Source organism: Caenorhabditis remanei, chromosome X, assembly GCF_010183535.1.
Source record: "Caenorhabditis remanei strain PX506 chromosome X, whole genome shotgun sequence".
NCBI classification, from domain to species: domain Eukaryota; kingdom Metazoa; phylum Nematoda; class Chromadorea; order Rhabditida; family Rhabditidae; genus Caenorhabditis; species Caenorhabditis remanei.
The window spans coordinates 15,419,886-15,437,919 of record NC_071333.1 but is presented as its reverse complement, the minus strand read 5'-3'; the positions used below and the strand labels follow the sequence as shown (position 1 = coordinate 15,437,919).

Below are 18,034 nucleotides of genomic sequence, written 5' to 3'. Positions count from 1 at the left end.
GGAATTTCATGCAAAAAAGCAAAACCATTCAAAAAATTTGTGAACTCATAACTCGGCTGGCATAGAGATTTAGCCGGTTTTGATTGCAGAAATGGACTCCACGTAGTCGAAAGTATCTATAACTATATTTATAGACAGTTTGAAAGCCACGTCTCCGAAGACTTTCCTTGTTTGAAGCTTTATCAATTTTGTCATTCGAAGATTTTTCACATGACCAACTATTTTCACTTCTGTAAAGTTAGATGCTCCATCACTCCATTCTCCATAAGGTTTTCGTAAAATAATTGAAGTTAGCTGAACTACAGTATTCCCCTCTATTCAGGTCCATTATTCAGTCGTAAATCCTGTCCAAATCTTGCCTGTTAGTGTAATAAAAACGATAATAAAAATATTAATGGGGTATGAAATTCATAGTGGGATCTGGTGGGTTTACCCCAACAGGTAAACGCAATAGCGGTGGTTAGAAGCACATCGAACATGCTCTTTTTACCCCAAATTTTGATTTCTCGAATTAACTCTGTACGGTTGTTAGGAACGCGGATGATAATAATATGGAATTGCATTTGATATGCATTTTGCATCCTAATAATCATGCCTAATTCAAAGTTTCGAAATTCGCTCTATTTCTCGTGATACCTTAGTGGTATAGAATTCATCATAGTTGTCAAGGCCAGGGCCGGTAGGAAATTTTCAAGACCCGGCCCGGCCCGAAGGCCCGACTTCAAAAAATAATCCATTTTTCCCTATTTTTTTTTGAAATTTTTGAAATTTTTCATCAAAAATGTGACCATTTTTATGATTTTTCAGAATTTCTTCTAATTCTGAGTGATAGTCGAAAATTTTACTTTTTCGCGAAAAAATTCAAAAATTCCATAAAAATTTGAATTTTTGAATTTCGCGCCAATTTTCCGGGCCGGGCCGTAAATTTTGTTAACAAGGCCCGGCCCGGCCCGATCCTTAACAACTATGGAATTCATGGTAGACGGCGGAATTCAATATTGCAAGATTCTATCTCCTTACCGTACTAACTAGGGAAGGCCTCCGTGCAACCGTTGAGTTATAAGACGTGACATATGTCATTGGAAAGCTGAAATCATGCTGATTTCAAATATATTTTTAGTTTTTGCCCTCGAGGCCTGGTATTCGAAAAAAACCAGGTCAAATTTTGGTCCACTGACAAGTCTTTACATTTTTCAGACGTCGGAAAGGCAGTGACTTGTCAGCAGTCCAAAATTTGAGCTCGTTTTTCTTGAATGCCAGGCCTCGAGGGCAAAAACTGAATATAAATTTGAAATCATCGTGATTTCAGCTTTCCAATGATATAAGTCATGTCTCATAACTCCACGGTCACCTGGAGGCCTAGTAACCTGGAGGCTAGTAAGCCGATCTGCGGGGTCATATCATATCTAATATAAAACTTTCTACTGCCCGCAGCGATTTTGTATTTTCCCGGTTTCCCAATATCTGCTTCTCATAGCACTTTACTAGCACCCGATCCACGCCCGCAGTTATTTGTGACGTGGCGTTTCCCACTTTGATTACACTATCCCATTTTGTTTTACCCAAACTATCTCGATCCGCGTAAGCTCTATTTTAAGACATCTGACTGAATCCCCGCCCTGAACTTCTTATAAAATCCCCTCCTCATACCGCATACCCCCCTACCCCGACACTCTACAAACATAGTTGAAAATAAACTAACTTGCAATATGTAGACAGCTCCCTCCCACCGAGAAGTTCAGTCTCCATCCACATCCTCAAAAAACATTCTCGAAAAAACCTGCGCACTGTCATGGAAATGAGCAGGCGCTCGCGTCGGTCCCTCTGCAGGAGAATGGAGGCTGTCGAATGAGCCAAAAAAGGTCCGGCCACCGAGTCCCTCCAAGGCTCCGCCCACTTTTTTCCACTCCCCTCGCTCACTGTGCTCGAGCTAGAAGAACATCTAGAGAAAAAAGTTGAATCGATCGAATGTGAAACAATAGAAAGGTGGTATGATCTGAAAAATAGTTGATAGAAAAATTCGAGTGACAATTCATGATTAAAAAACGTAAAGATAATAATAAATAAACTAATACAGGAAGACGGGAAATAAATTTAAATCGAGGTCACATTAATGGGATGCGAGATGAACCTTCTCTAAAATTAAAACAGCAATTTACTAAACCTGAGGGAGATTCATAAATTAGGACCTCTACTAAACATAAACGAAAATGTAAGAACGGGACAGATGTTCCATTGAAACCTATGGCGCCGGTCCTGTGTGGCTCGTGTGTACTATTGCTAGGACGAATTCGGGAAAGAAAAGAAATGACGAATTTAATGGTATAGCTGGAGCTCACTGAATACGATTGAGGTCACGCAAAAATGGGTCCGGAGCACATAAAATGTTCTCGGGGGAAAACCGTTAATGAGTTGAAATAATTTTGCGTCATACTTACACAAAATGAAAAAAAATCGGAACTTTCTATATTAACCAGAATGTATTTTCAATTTCAGCGTGTCCCAATTAACTCTAATATTAAAAACAAAAAGTGTAAAAAAGAAAAAAAGTCATGCCCCCACGCAGGATCGAACTACGGACCTCTGGTTTACAAGACCAGCGCTCTGCCACTGAGCTATAAGGGCGACGAAAACTAGTGCGTACTGCGGCGGAGAAAAAGAACTTGATTGCTATCTTGTCGCTCTATACCTTTTCATCATGAAATGAGAGGAGCGACGGAGTGTGGTCAGGTGAGCGAGAGAAAAGTTAAAAAAAAAGACTGGGAATGGTTCTCCCACACCGTATCAAAACGTACTGACCTTGTTTTTGTTAGTCCTATTGTATCAAAATTCTTCTTTTTTCCCTTCTTATTTTCTCTTTGTGCGCCAATCCAATTCTCATTAAATCCCATTTGGCAGTGCCCTTTAATACATTTGTTTTTTTTTTCAGCGTTTTCTAGGAACCTATTGTAAAAAAGGTCCGAAAAAGACCAAAAGGAGTACCGAATCTAATTTCTTTACCAAAATTGTTTGTTTAGTTAGGGAATGTTTCATTTTTGTGCCTTGTCTGGAGAAGTCTTGACCAGACGAATGCAATAAGATAAAATAATGAAAATTGGAGGAAGAGGATGACGAAGGAATTGCTTAAAAGTTTTAAATAAACGAATCATGATCTCAGAATCTCTGGCGAAGATAAATCTTAATAAATTGAAGTTTCAGATATTGGCTAGACAAATGTTCTACATCTTCCTCTTCTCTTATCACAGGAATATCCTATTTCAGCAATCCAAAAATAGAGCAAATTTACAAACGTAGTTGAAATCTCCTACACGTGTACATGGGATACGGTAGCTAGCCGAGTTGAGATGTTTCCAGTGGTAACGGAGCTAGAAAAGTGGCTCTTCTTCAAATCCACTTGAGAACATGTCACGAGAAACACGAATTTCTTTTCGACATCTTGCGACATCGTGGGCACGTATCCCGGAGCAATCGGAATCGTGACGGGAGCTACCATAGAGATTCTCGCGTCATGGAAAACAACGGATTTAGCTTTGTGCATGATTCTTCTCTTTACAATATTTTGAAATTCGGGTAAGCATGGGAACTTCAAAAAAGAGAAAATGGGCCTCGGTTTCTGTTCTGTGACGGAGCAGACAGAAATCAAAAGCATGGTTTCAACAGGTGGCTTTTAGAAAAGACAATATGAGAAACCGAAATATCGATAATGGAAAAATCAATATCATACTTACTCTGGTACGTTCCTAGCGTTAGTCACTGGTACTTATGCAAAGACGATATGAATATGTACTGGCTCAAAAAAATAATAAGAAAATAAAAAAGACTACCGTAAACCAAGAGAATGGCAGTAAGAGTGATTGAAAGGAAATGAAGGGAAATGAATAAAAACCCCAAAAGAAAGAGAAAAAAATGGTTGGTGGCAGTGGGTAAAAAGATGGATGAGCTGGAAGACGGAGCTGTGGAAGAAAGCGCAAAAAAGCGCGAGGAAGACAAAGCGAAATTGAATAGCCACGTCACTAAGATTGACACCACCACCAATACCGAGAGCTAAATTATAGGTTTCCCCCAACTGACGAAGGAATTAGAGGAATGGGGGAGAAGCGTTTTTTGAGAAGGAACTGGATTTGGAATTTCGGGCTTGGGTATTGTTCTGGAATTGATTTGGGGAAAAGTGTCAGTTGTGAAAAGAAAGGAAGACCCATTTTGAAGAAAAGAGACCTACTCTGGTTAGGGGGGGGGGGGGGTGATTTCTTCCCGAATAATTGGTGCTCGATGGCATTTGACTTTAGAAGGAAGCTGAAGAACATTGGCATCATAAAATTACTCGGATTCACTCAGAGCGGAAATGTGAAAAAGGCGAAACAGCCTAACGTTTTTACCGACTGACGCAGGATACTCAGAACTTCATTCACGACGTTTCCGACGTGTGTCTGAATCCTTTCGAAGCTAATATCGGGCCAATGAACTTAATTTTCGAAAAGAAACACACTCATAAACAAAAATTTTTCGCGCTCACATACATACATCTTCTTCTTCTTTTTTGATAACGTCTGCTGAATCACATGTGAAAAAAAGATGTTCTGAGTAGGACACCCTTATTAGACTCGCCGCTCCACACGTTTCAAGGTCTGAAATTGCCTTCGTTTTTCTAGATCCAGACGATGAGGACGCTGGTCGAATATGTGACGAACAAGTTGAGGAGGGTAGAAAAATGTTTTTCAGATTCACAATCACGAAGGAAGAAAAAGTGCAGGAAACAGGATGTTGTAATCAAAAGACCAATTTTTGAGTACAAATATGACATGCACAAATTTTATGTTCCCTGGGTACAGTAAGACTTGCTAAAATAATTCCTTCAGAGACTAGTGATTTTCTGGTAATAATGTGTTGGTGATATTGATACGCAGTTTTTTTTCAATGTTTTACTATCCGCTAAGTACAGCATACTGAAATTTTTTTTTTCGAAGATTTTGAATCATCAATACCCTTGATAACATATTTTACCCTATCTATGTAGATGTATTAGAACACCGACATACATATTTCAGCAATTTCCGCTTTGGCAAATCTAAAAGGCTTCCAATAAATTAGATACCACTGACACTCATTTATTGCTGGCAAAATCGTCTTGTCGCAAACTCCCTCTTTTCTTTACAAAAACAACACTGCGCGGTGGTGAATGTTATCTCCGCGGTGTGATCCTACCCTTGTCCAAATGCCATCGCATCTATTTCATTAGAAAAAAAAACCATTCGTTTTCTCATATTCTTATTTTACAATTAGAAGCCAGAAAAGGAGTTTATTTTTGATTTTTTCAGATTTTGATCAATTGAATTAAGATAAGTAAAATATGGATATGCATGATCACAAAGCTATAATTATCAATAGGAGTCAAACCATATACCAATGGTTAGGATGAAAGACGATGCAAACGTTATCAACCAAACAGTTTCAATCTGTAAAACCATTTAGAGTTAATTGAAAGAAAACAACGTCTGGTAAAAGTCAGACTTCCAAAATCTTGGCTCGGTCGTTGAAAATGTTTGCCGGCCCGGAGTCAAAAATATGCACAATTTTTTCACAAAATGTTTTGACATTTTTCGAAATTTCTATCAAAAATAGTCAAAAATCCTATGTATGCTGGACTGGTTATCAGTAGTTAAAAACACAGTCGACATTTCAACTTTTTTTGCGAAAAAATAAATAAAAATTTGAATAAATTCATATTTTACATTTTTGTACTGGAAGCCGGACTGGTGAAAAATCTCTAGTTGGCCCAATCCGGCCTGTTGCAAGTCTGGGGAAAAACCACTCACCAAAGAATATCAGTCTCCATAATTGTGTCAACTCGATGAGTTGGAAAGTAATATACAGTCATCTTTTTCGTGTGCACAGTTTGAAGTTCCTGTATATTTTCTTTCTGCTTGTGCTCGTTGGGGCAATGCGAGTTTCGAAATGGGAACAAACGGATCAACTTGTGGCAACCGGCTAGCCCCTTGGCTTCTTTCCGTATTTAATTTATTCACATAGTCGACCAAAAACGTAAAGTCACCGCCGGCAAGAATAGCTCGATCCGAGTTATGTGAGGGCGTTTCATGAAGAAGCAGTGATTTGCATAATTCCGTCCTGTTTGATTCATGATTATCCGCTGGTTGGAATCTTTTGGGCAGTGCGGGTACGGCAAATGTATGTTCGTGTAGGAACTGCTTCTCGACAGGTGTCATTTTCATATTCTGCTCATGGACGTAGTCCATCAGACACGCCAAACTCCTCTCAGCTTGTGTTGCAGAAATTGATGGTGTTAGGTTGGTCTGGGAGCTGGTTTCTTGATAAGTATTCGTGTCTAATTCCTCCGTGAAACCTTTCTTCGTAGGCTCTGAGCATTGGAGAAAGCTGGAGAATGATAATGAGAACTCAGCTGTCGGTTGGTTATTAGGTAAGCCGTCAAATTGTGAATTTGCAGGGTTTCCCTGAGAAGTAGATTCTTGAGACGCGCACTTTGCAATTGTTTTGTAATAATTAACATCAGCTGGCTGTGACAGTTGAGGGAGTAGAGGGGGAATGGAACCATTGAATGGTGCGCTTTCGGGCTGGTATTTTTCAAAGACGAAGTCAGCACTCAAAACTTCCGAAACATAAGCCAAACCGTTTTTTCCAGGCTCTGCGGATTGAAGAAGACGATGAAGTGGTGACTGATACTCATCTAATCGATTGTTCTTTGGAGGATTGGAATTGGCGAGTTGTGAGTTTGTTGGAATACTTTCAGGAGTGGGCTCGATGAAAAGCGGACCGGAAAGATGTTTTTGTAACGACTCAACATACTTTTTCAGTGGATCTCCATATGATTCTGCGAGTGTGTATGACATTCTCTTCTTCTTAGCCTTCAACAGAGATAGTATAGACATATTTGATTCTCTTTCGATACGAAGTTTTTCATTTTCTTCATTCTCCATTTGTTGGAGCACCAAAGACGTCTCCGCTTCTTTGAATTGTGACCGAAGCTTGGTTCGTACGTCCCCATCACACTGACAAATAGTAAACGGGAGCTGTTCGGTCGGGCAGACTCCATTTTTGGCCATCTCATTCAATGTCGTGCTCGAACACTTTTTTCTGATAATGGACTCTGGAAAAAAAAAGAAGATTTTACTAGAAAATTTTCTGTTTCAATTACCGAAACGGGATGGGAAGTATTTGAGATTCAAATAAACATTCGTAATTTTTTCTTCTACTTGAGTAGCACCACCACTCAAACAAGCTGCGATGCTATATGGTCCATAAGGATTGATTCGCCCGTGAAGTCCTGCAAATAAGCTATATCAATTCGTAAAATTGAGAAATTTAATACAAACCAGCCAAATTTCGAAGAGAGCAAATGTCAATCTGAGAGTGAGTGAAGAAAGACTTCATAATTTGTAGGCGGCTGTGACGAGGTGTCTCCTTGAAATCAGAATACTCTTTCCGCCCGATGCATTCGTAAAGTTTCGGTTTCTTGGCATAAGGGTGACTAAGAGATTCAGACATTGGAATACCTGGAAGATAGACAATAGAGAATTATCAGGAAGATATTAGAAAAAAAAGACAAAAAAAACAGGAGAGTTTCACACGATAGACGAAAAAAGTGAGCATGCGAAAATAGTGAAAGTAAGTCAGCTGGTAGTAATGTTTCCAAGAGGAGCTACGTTCTAATTATGGTGTCTGCACTTTTACAATTTTTACTCATGCTGGGAATAAAGTGCATAGAAATATCATTGAATCAAAAAATTGAAATGCTCTTCTGAGTTTTTGGAAAGTATGAATTCGTTTTTCGATCCGAGTGATCAAACGAATTTCTTAAACAACTAAAATCTCAAACAACTTACGCGCAAAAAATCGAAACTTGGAGACACACGAAAATCGATGGGAAAATGGCTGCCTTACAAAGCAGAGTGCAAATCTGAAGAGTTTGTATCAAGTCACACGCCGACGTTATGTATTTTTTCCAATTGTTATAAGGGCACGTGGGAGAGTCATTTAGAGTGATTTGAAAAAGTGCGAACATTCATATTGACTTCATATTATTAAACTTATAACGAATTGAACCTATAAAGTGAAACGGGGAAAGAAGGAAGAAAGGTTGGAAAGAGTGGCCAGAGATCAGGCGAACATATGATTAAAATGAAAAAAGGAGCCGAATATAAAATTGTTGGAAGACATGTATGAAGAAGGGAAAAGATATGAAAGGAAACAAGAATGAGAGAAAAAGGTGATATGAGATTCGAAAACAATGAAGGGGGGGGGGGACTAAATCACAAAGTTATTCTCCAGCCTTCTCCATTATCTGGTCCAGCAACCCCATCAACCCCATGAAGCGCTCCTCCGTTGCGTCGACCTATAATAAGCTTTTATCAGTTGTGAACCATCTCTAATGAATCTGAAGGAAAATTACGTACCTCCGCCAAATGTTTGGAGACATTCTCCAGGAAGACGTGGGTTTTGGCTCGGCTTTCAAATTTCTTCATGAAGAGCTTCTTCACGTTGATCGTCGTCATGACGGTTTTTTGAAGGACTCCATAATGGCATTGGTACAATCCAATGAAGTCCTTTGCAGTCGTCACGTAACCTTCGATGGTCTTGCTGAAACTTCCAAAATTTGGTTAAAACGTAAACCCTCCGTGTTTCAAAACTTACTTTCCTGCGACGACGAGCTTGTCCCACTTCTCCGTGGCCTTTCCGATTTTCAAGAGCATATCGTTCAATTTGTTGAGCAGCTCTTGGTCTTGCACCAATCCGGCGAAATCCAGTTCCTCCAAGTTGGGACTTGAATCGTATACCATCCACTTGGTAGACTTGATTTTGATCTCTCCGAGTGCTTCCAAAATTGAGCGAAGATTTTTCCTCTTGTATTCCTCCGCTTTTACTTTTTTCTGAACCTCTTCGCTACTAGAGGCATTATCCAGGTCGAGTTGCCGGATTCCGGCCGTCAACTCTACGACACGGTTTCCGACTCGAGCAATCGCATTGTCGATTTTCTCGATGAGAGCATCGGAATTTTCTCGGATCCTGAAAATACCTAATTTTAGTTCAGAAAAACATGTTTGAAATCTTACTCGGCATTTTTGATGTCGAATTGTTCCTTTTTGAAATCGTCGTGGAAATCCTTGTCCGCCACCTTGATTGCTTCCAAATACAGTTTTGATTGGACGGTTCCGTTCTCGAATTCCAGTTTCATTTGCTCCAATTGAAGAGACGTGTAGTCTCTCATTATTTTCTCTCGACACTTCTGTGCAATAGACGATTCTCCCGAGAAGAGAGATTTCACGGAATGAGTTTTGAACGGCTGAAACAGACAAGACTTGATGATTTATATAATTTATGAAACTCGATTGTGGAAAACTAAAAAAAACTTACAACTCCATCCTTATCACGAAGCCCACCAAGGCCTTTGGATACCGACATCGCAAGAAACTTTCCGAAATTAGAGTCGACTTCATAGAAAACTTGACGCTGGGGAATTTGTTTTTTGTAGGCATCGTATATTCCTCGAATGATGGTTTGGCGAAAACCCTCCACTTCTTCGGGGGTTTTCCCATAGTACGGTCCGAACATGGTGATTCACCTGAAGTTGAGAGCCCCTGTATTAGAGTCGATGGGAAAATGCGAAACTGCGGATAGAAATGATGAATAACATGTTATCAATCAATAACAGGTAAACAACAGGGATTGAGAAAAATGAGATGTCAGCCTGTTGTTTTTTTTTCGAAATGGAAGTGTTAGAGAAGTAAAGGTGAAAAGCGACGGGCATCATTTTGCAATTGTTGAGATATATCTCGTCGAATGCACTAACAAAGAAAACTTTAACAATTTAAAATTGCTGGAATTCTCTATGTTTCCAGGTCAAAATTTCATCAGATGCGTTCAAAACTAAAATTTTATCTTTGGATCTTTCCAATTTCCTTTCTAAAAAGAGGCAGGGCTCAATGTCAATGAATAGATCAATCAATAGTGCTAGAAATTCACTCAACAGATTTTGACACAATGCTTGCGAAATTGATAAAAATGCGCGGGTAAAAGGAAAGGGCGAATGCTATTTCAAATGAAAACGGCAAAACGAATGAGTAAGGAGGAACAGTGGCAACCAAATACACACGAATTATGAGAGAAAGGACACTCTTATGAAAGGGTGCAAGTTGAAAAAGAAGGAAGAGTTGTTCACGTTGCTAGTGGATGAACTGACTAGTGAGTCATATTCGATAACAGTGAGTGTGAGTGAGTGTTTCATTGGATCACAAGATTTTGGTGTCGAGAGGAAATGCAAATGTTTTGTTTTCGGAAGAAACTGATGTAAGGTCATCATTAGAATATAACACTTTTCCTCGGAAAGCTTTGTATTTACAGCCCCCCCCCCTTTTGCGCGGCACGGACTTCATCGAATATCTGTGTGGGGAAGTGGACAGGGCTTCAACACGCGGGCTCACGTGATCTACACAGATGTTATCCGACTGTCAGTAGTAATTATTACACTTTGAATCTGAGTTGGGCATCAAACTATATGTCTTGGAAAAAAACGTGATTAAGAGCTTATCCAACAAAAAATTTCGGTTTTTCTTTCCCCAGGAAACATATAATTTCCTTTCGATATATCTAGGAGACGACCAAAAAAGAAGAAATATGGTTTTTCTGCATACATTTTGCTTATTGTGTATAGAAAATTATGAGATTAAATGGAGAAACGGAACGTTTTTACAAAGAGGGACCACCTAGTTTGGTTTTGTTGTGGAAATGTCTAAACGATTACTTTTTCGGATATTCGCAAAGAGATTGACTGGAAATCAAGTGGTCATAACTAGTGTTATCCGTTATTAGATCAATAGTGTGAATGCCAAATTTTGGCACTGATAGTCAATTTTCCCTTCATAAATTTGAAAAGCAAACATACGTTCATACTTGTCCAGCTTTCCTTGACCTTCTCCTTCTTCCCAACTTTTATTTTCGTTGATTCTCCAGTTGATAGATTGACGTTACAAACTGAAAATAAAGAGTTTCGAGTTTTATGGTTATTGAAACCAACAACATCCTACTGTATTTGAATCTGTTACGTCTCAAACAGGTGAAAACATTTCATCCGTGATACCACACTACTCGGTTGAATGAATAGTGCTGATGATTGTATCATTCCTTTTTCTTCTTTTTTTCGCCTCAGTGACAATAAAACACACTACTTCATATAAGAAGTACTTCGCCATTCATAATGTTAATAAATAATATCGATACAGCGCGGTACCTGACCGGAATAGAGTCCATTTTTTTGTTCCCTCAATTTAGACTTCTTTTTCCCCTTTCTCGTCAGATTTTGTGTGCAAGGAAGACTGGTTGACACATTTTCTCGATTGTTTTAACATTTTGTTCCCGCCGGTTCCCATATTCAAATGGATGAAATTCTTTTCTCTCTCTCTCTCTCGATTTCTGTTTTGTAGTTTTGAAGCATCAATTTTTTTCTGAAATTTATTTTTTTCTTTTCTTCTCAAAGCTTTTCAAGTGATTCGATTAGCACTTTTCCCATCGAGAGAAAACATTTTTTCAATCCCCATCGATTTCACCAACAATTTTATTTTTTCAGAAGCATGACTCAAAATTCAAGCAACCAATCGATGAATGGTATCAGCCCTGACAATATCGATCCTCAGCACATGTCATTTAACACTGAAGAGTATGTGAAAATCGAAACTTCGTCCACAACCTCGCATCTAATCTATTTTCCAGGTTCAACTTTAATGATGCAAGACTTTCAGTTGTTCACTCATTTCGTCTTCTGAAAGAAATCAACAATGGAAGCTTCGGAGTGGTGGGAACATCAATATATGACACAATCAAACGTAGTTTTTTAGGTCTACTTCGCAGAAAACTATTGGAATAAGGAGCAGGTTGCAATCAAAGTGATGCGCAAAAAAGAAGTCAACAGAACTCCATACCTGAGACACCGAGCGAACGAGGAGCGTAGAATTCACTCACAATTGTGTTATTCGCCACATATAATCAGACTGCGCATTTGTTTCACAACTACATCCCGATACTGCATGATGATGGATTTAGCCAGCCAACAAACCCTGTTCGATGTGACAACTGGAGGCAACGTCCTTGGCACAAATGTTGCAAAACATTGGTTGGCAGAGATATGTGCTGGATTGCAATACCTCCAAGAGAGTAATATCGCTCATCGCGATATCAAGAGAGAAAATATGCTCTTGTCGACCACAGGGCACATGAAGATCAGCGACTTCGGGTTTGCTAAATCTGAAATGACCGCCACTCAACGGACTCGAACAGTCTGCGGAACCAGTGCGTGTATGTCGCCAGAAGTCTTCAAGGGTGAGGGATACACCCGTGCTACTGATGTCTGGAGCTTCGGAATTATCGTCGTGGAGTTGATGAGTGGAAGCAGTGTGTTCAGAGGCATGGGTCGTGACAAAATCAAAGCGACGTTGAAAAGTTTGGAGGATTGTGCCACTCAACTCCAATTGCCACCGCTTCCAGAAGATGCTTGTAACTTGGCCAGGAAAATGCTCTGCTTTGAAATCAGCAGAATCAGTTTGGAGGAAATCGAGAAGCACCACTTCTTCTCGTGCATCCAATTCGATAAACTTCTTTCAAAGAGTATTGATGTCTCTGAAAACGACACTGTTTGGAGTAAGAGCGACTGCACTGAACCAGTCGTAATGGTTGACGACGGCGATGAGAACCCATTCGAAGGATTTGATCTCCACTTGGATTAGGTAACGTTTCTTCTTCAAAGATTAACAAACTTCTAATTTTCAAAGTTTTCAGGCATTCGATCTCAGTCATTATCTGCCCGATCCATCCATCCACATCTTCATGCAATGATCATAATCAATCCCAATTATTTATTGACCCGTTTCTTGTATGCCGCTTATTTTTGAAGTATTTTAATTATCCCACACTTTTTGTTTCTTCACTTATATATTTTCGCGCTTCTCTGTATGATTATTTGTAAATTTCAATTTGGTATTTGGTAAGATAAATTCTTGTACATATCTCTGTGAGAATCAAAAGTCCAAAAAAAAACATCGAGCGAATGAGCTTATTATGTTGAGAGGAAAACTATTCTTCTTTTCATGTAAGAAGTCATCACCGACAGTCGTTTTTTTGTATTCGAGCCAGACGAGCGAAATTTGGCGGATAGTGGCTCCTAATAAGACAGTCATTTGTATTTCATGCTTTTTTTCCATTTTTCCTCCCTAACCTCCCTAAAAACACGCAATAATGATGCTGGGACACACCGTTTGCTTCAAAAACTCTTTTCCCTAGAAGTTTCCCCTCGTGAGAGTAGATGAACGTCGAACGGTGTGGCCATTTGGTTTCGCACCTCCTGTAAAGTAAACATACCTGCTAAATTCTTCTTTTTTGTCTTTTTTCGAAATGGGAAATGCCAGAGAAGCATGAACACGTGACCTCCAAACACTGAACACCTCATTTCAAAAGTTATCAACATTTTTTCCCCGCAGGAACTGAAAATCGACTCAAGAAGATGTGATACTGAATCTTGCACAACCCGATTTTTATCAAACTCCACTACATCCCGATCACGCTCTGAATACTCCAGAATACTCCTTAGAGACTACCAAGAGCACGTGTATTCATAAAACTTTTAGACCCTAACAATTATCATCCATGTGCACTATGCTAATCACAACACTCTTTTCTTCGTGTGTCTACTTTCTTTTTCATCTCCAACTCATTTCACCGGGTGCTCAACTTCTGACTAGCCGCATCAAGCAGCAAACTTTTCTGTTTTCACCATTTTATGATTTTCGTATATTCTCTTAATTATTAAACTTTCAGATTTTCATCAAACTATCCTCATATTCGTTAAGATGTCTCAAGGACATCATCATCATCATGCAGCACTTGAAGAAATCGAAGTTGTGCCATCAGATGAGTATGTGGAATATCAATAGCACCCTATTCATATAAAATAGTTGTTCTCTTTTCAGTTTCAATCATAGAGATGCAAGGACGTCTAGCGTTCAAGGTCACCGTCTGCTCAAAAGACTAGGAAGTGGAGGATATGCAAGCGTGAGTCGTATTACACTAAACGTTTTGAATAATCAATTCCTTTCAGGTATATCTATCCGAGCGGGTGAATAATACAGAGCTTTTCGCAATGAAAGTTATGAAAAAATGGAAGATTATCAAACATGACGCTATTGATCACACTGAAGATGAATTGAAAATCCATAAGCAGCTCGACTCGCCGTTTGTTATCAAGCTGATTGTCTCGTTTCATACTCCAACAAGAGTTTGCATGGTCCTGGAGCTGGCTGCTAGACGAAATCTTCAAGAAATTACTGATGATCGTCATGCTCTCATATATGATTTCAAAATAAAATGCTGGCTGGCCGAAATGGTGCTTGGCTTGGAGTATCTCCATTACAAACGCGTAATGCATCGAGATATAAAACGTGAAAACATGCTCCTAACCTGCCAAGGACACATCAAAATATCGGATTTTGGGCTATCGAAAGAAGGGATGGATAAAGACACATTCACGAAAACAAAATGTGGAACTGTTCCGTGCATGTGCCCAGAGATGTTGATGAGAATTCCATACACCCGCTCAGCGGACATTTGGGGGCTTGGAATAATAGCGCTGGAGCTAATCACTGGACGGTCGCTGTTTGACAGTGACAATTCCCAATCAATTATTAATAAGCTCACTTCCATGAAATCCTGCAACGAGTTGGAGTACCCCAGTAATCTTACTGGTGAAGGACTGATTTTTGTAAGAGCAATTTTACAATTCGAGCCGGATCGAATAAGTCTAGAGGGTATTCGTGATCATCGATATTTGGAGGAGGTTCCGTGGACATCTATTTTGGAGTTCACACCTCTGGATTCTTCTTATAAAATGCCGAGAAAAGAATATAGTCACCGGCCAGTTATTCTGAGCAAGTGTCCAGCTCTGAACGGAGACGACCCATTTGAAGGATTTGATTATCTCAGTGATTGGTGAGCTCTTATTACAGATTATGGTTACAGTATCCTCATTTCAGATGCACAACTTTCTACGAAGCTCTCTCAAAGATGTTATTGTCCATACCTCATGATTTCTCCACTTGTCTTACTATTTTCAAAAAAATATTCTAAATAGTTTCAACCGTCTTCTCTAATTTTTGCTTTTTTTGGGTTTTGAGATACGTAGTGTTTGAAACATTCCATCATTTACACCATCACTATCAATTTTTTTTATTTCTTACTCATTTATTCGGAGAAGTTCAAAGATCATATAAATGAAATATAATAAGCACAAGACAAGTGTGACCGTTTGCATCTTGGGCGGCGAGGGAGTTGTAAATCTCCAACTTTCTGCCAAAAGACGGTGGACCGTCCCGATAGCGTGAAACAACACCACACAAGTTCCAAGCTCTTATAATTTGCATCGATAGAGAAGAGGGACAAGGTCTCGGAGCTGAACCGAGACAGATATTTGTGGTGTACGTTGTCAATGTAGTACTGTCGTCTTTCTCTGCCTAATTCCCCAACATAAAAAAGGGGGATTGTAAGCGTCAAATGTGGAAAGCGACCACCATTGCGCAAGTTTTTCACTGGTATAGGAGCATTCGCGTCCCTCTTTCTCAGTGTTCTTCAACATGAGAAAGGTCTAATGTGACCATTTTCAATTGATTGTTTTTTCACTGATTTCTCTTTTCACTAACATTAGACTTTTCTTGTTTGTGCTGATTTGGCTCTGTTTCTTGACGCATTTCATGTAAACGTGAACGTAATACCGTTCCACGCGAATTTCTTTATTTGTTTTCTATCAGACTCATCACAGCCCGGCCTGTGTCAACTAAAATTCGAGAATTTGAACTTTTTTATCAAAAAAAAGTCTAATTTTCTACTAAATATTTAAAATTCAAAGGCGAATGTTTTTGCCGGCCCGATTTTTAACAAGTCTGCTTTCATTCTTTCTTTTCCAGCTTCTAATTTCTATCAGTGGTTTACAGAAATCCACCCAGGTGCTTTTCACACCAAAAACGATGTCTGACAAAATCAAGACTTCTGAACTTGAAGATATCCAAGTATTGTCCTCGGAAGAGTAAGTTGGTCGTTATAACAGTGGCTATCATGTTTGAAAATCTCTATTTTTCAGCTTCTACAGCAAAGATGCGAGAACCACGTCTGTAAAGGGATTCCATCTCCTGAAAAAAATTGAGAGCGGCGGATTTGGAATTGTAAGTTTCACTGTTTACTTTACGCGTGATACGAATACAGTTCCGGCCAACAATATATCATAATTTGCCTTCTTCAGTTGAAAATGGCCAAATTTGAGAGTGTGTCATGGTAAATCTATCTATCTTACTGAATAACTTTTTATGGGATCAAAAAGACCTAGAGTAAAACTTCATTTTTGTAATTGGCAACGTTTTTATAAGAACACTTCCTAGCAAGTTACATCTCGAAAAAGTAATTTCGAAAAAGTAATTTTGGGCATTTTCAACTGAAAAATGAAAAACATGATATGTTTTAGCCGGAACTGTACGTAATTAATAATTTTCAGGTATTTCTTGGAGAGCACAAGAATAATGATCAGTTGTTTGCAATAAAAATTGTGAACAAGTGGAAGCTGATGAAACCAATCTTCCAAGAATCGGTGAAAAGGGAGTTGAGAGTTCATAAAGAACTCGACCACCCTTTCATCATCAAGATGATGGCAGCATTCCAAACCCCCACAAGAATCTGTATGGTCCTGGAGCTGGCTTCTCAAATCAGTATGGCAGAGCTTCCTGAGATTCTCCCAAAGGAAGATATCAAATACTGGCTGGCAGAAGTCTGGCAAGGACTAGATTTCCTTCATGAAAAATCCATCGTGCACCGGGACATCAAAAAAGAGAATATCCTTCTTGCGACTGACGGTCACGTCAAAATCGGAGATTTTGGATTCGCCAGAGATGACATGGAGAAGGATACAAAAGCCTTCGAAGTCGTTGGTACAGCATTTTGCATGTCCCCGGAAATGTTCAAGAGGGCTGGATACACCCGTGCCACCGATATTTGGGCGTTTGGAGTCCTGGCATTGGAGCTGATCACCAATGAAAATCTTTTTGGGACTGGCGATCAAAATGAAATTGCTAGTATCCTCAAAAAGATGCAAAGCTGCGACCAGTTGGAATTCCCCAAGAATCTCAGAGGAAAAAAGCTGGACTTTGTGAAAGGAATGCTCCAGTTTGAAGAAAACAGAATGAGCTTGAATGAGGTTCGAGCCCACCGATTCTTCTGTGGAGTCAAATGGGACGCACTTCTGGACTACACTTTTGAAGGAGCTCCATATCATTTGCCAGAAAAAAAAGATTGCAACACGCCAATCATTCTGGAGGAGCCAACAGTTGCAGTTTCGCTTGTATTCGACGATTTTGAATTCAGCAATTTGTGAATAGTGAGTTGAGCGTTACAAATAATGAGTAAAATACATTCAACTTTTCCAAATTTCAGGTTCAATCCAATTCAAGAAATCTTCAAGGTCCTGTTCCCTTATCTCATCGCCGACACACTGCCACACCAATCAATCTGACTGTATGAATAATCTCAAAATGTCCTATCAATTCGTTTTTTACTTTACCACTCAACTGGTTTTTTTGTTGTATTTTTTTCTTTACCTGTCACCTGTTTGAACCTTTCAATAACCTTTTGAGCATTCAACTTGTTTTCACGTATTAATCTGAAATCATCAATAAAATCTATACGTATTCTCAGAATCTTCCTCCCATGTGTATTTCAAACACGTGACCAGACATACTGTACAGATGTTCACTGGTCCTCATCTTCGCAGGCATTCACAGGACATATATTCGACATTCTAACTCAGAATTTACAAAAGTCTAGTCTATAAATTCATTGCTCATGAATGACTCAGTGTACTATTCCATTTGTTTATCAGAAATTGGAACACCGAGAAAACATTTAAATTTTGAAATTGTGATTTTTTGACACTGTCTTGAGTCATTCCAGCTTTCCATTATTCCATTCTCTCCCCTTTTCATGT

The 18,034-nt window shown here is 39.2% G+C and overlaps 5 protein-coding genes across 5 annotated transcripts; 3 read left to right on the top strand and 2 right to left on the bottom strand.

Annotated features, from left to right (window-relative positions):
* Positions 1 to 5,840: 5,840 nt before the first annotated feature.
* Positions 5,841 to 7,518, bottom strand: GCK72_025069 (uncharacterized protein; the record flags this gene model as incomplete). The annotated part of the gene is made up of 3 exons (XM_003094442.2): positions 5,841 to 7,120; positions 7,169 to 7,297; positions 7,347 to 7,518. 3 exons carry the CDS (start codon positions 7,516 to 7,518, stop codon positions 5,841 to 5,843), a joined length of 1,581 nt encoding a protein of 526 aa, XP_003094490.2.
* Positions 7,519 to 8,290: 772 nt separating this feature from the next.
* On the bottom strand, positions 8,291 to 9,582 carry GCK72_025068 (uncharacterized protein; the record flags this gene model as incomplete). The annotated part of the gene is made up of 5 exons (XM_003094446.2): positions 8,291 to 8,365; positions 8,427 to 8,610; positions 8,665 to 9,036; positions 9,084 to 9,313; positions 9,385 to 9,582. 5 exons carry the CDS (start codon positions 9,580 to 9,582, stop codon positions 8,291 to 8,293), a joined length of 1,059 nt encoding a protein of 352 aa, XP_003094494.2.
* A 2,015-nt stretch (positions 9,583 to 11,597) lies between these two features.
* Positions 11,598 to 12,746, top strand: GCK72_025067 (uncharacterized protein; the record flags this gene model as incomplete). The annotated part of the gene is made up of 3 exons (XM_003094462.2): positions 11,598 to 11,683; positions 11,737 to 11,818; positions 11,862 to 12,746. The coding sequence occupies 3 exons, from the start codon at positions 11,598 to 11,600 to the stop codon at positions 12,744 to 12,746; spliced, it is 1,053 nt and encodes a 350-aa protein (XP_003094510.2).
* A 1,119-nt stretch (positions 12,747 to 13,865) lies between these two features.
* Positions 13,866 to 15,004, top strand: GCK72_025066 (uncharacterized protein; the record flags this gene model as incomplete). Its single annotated transcript, XM_003101103.2, has 3 exons — positions 13,866 to 13,930; positions 13,986 to 14,067; positions 14,114 to 15,004. The coding sequence occupies 3 exons, from the start codon at positions 13,866 to 13,868 to the stop codon at positions 15,002 to 15,004; spliced, it is 1,038 nt and encodes a 345-aa protein (XP_003101151.2).
* A 1,027-nt stretch (positions 15,005 to 16,031) lies between these two features.
* On the top strand, positions 16,032 to 17,563 carry GCK72_025065 (uncharacterized protein; the record flags this gene model as incomplete). Its single annotated transcript, XM_003101123.2, has 4 exons — positions 16,032 to 16,090; positions 16,145 to 16,226; positions 16,553 to 17,421; positions 17,485 to 17,563. 4 exons carry the CDS (start codon positions 16,032 to 16,034, stop codon positions 17,561 to 17,563), a joined length of 1,089 nt encoding a protein of 362 aa, XP_003101171.2.
* Between the last annotated feature and the right edge of the window lie 471 nt (positions 17,564 to 18,034).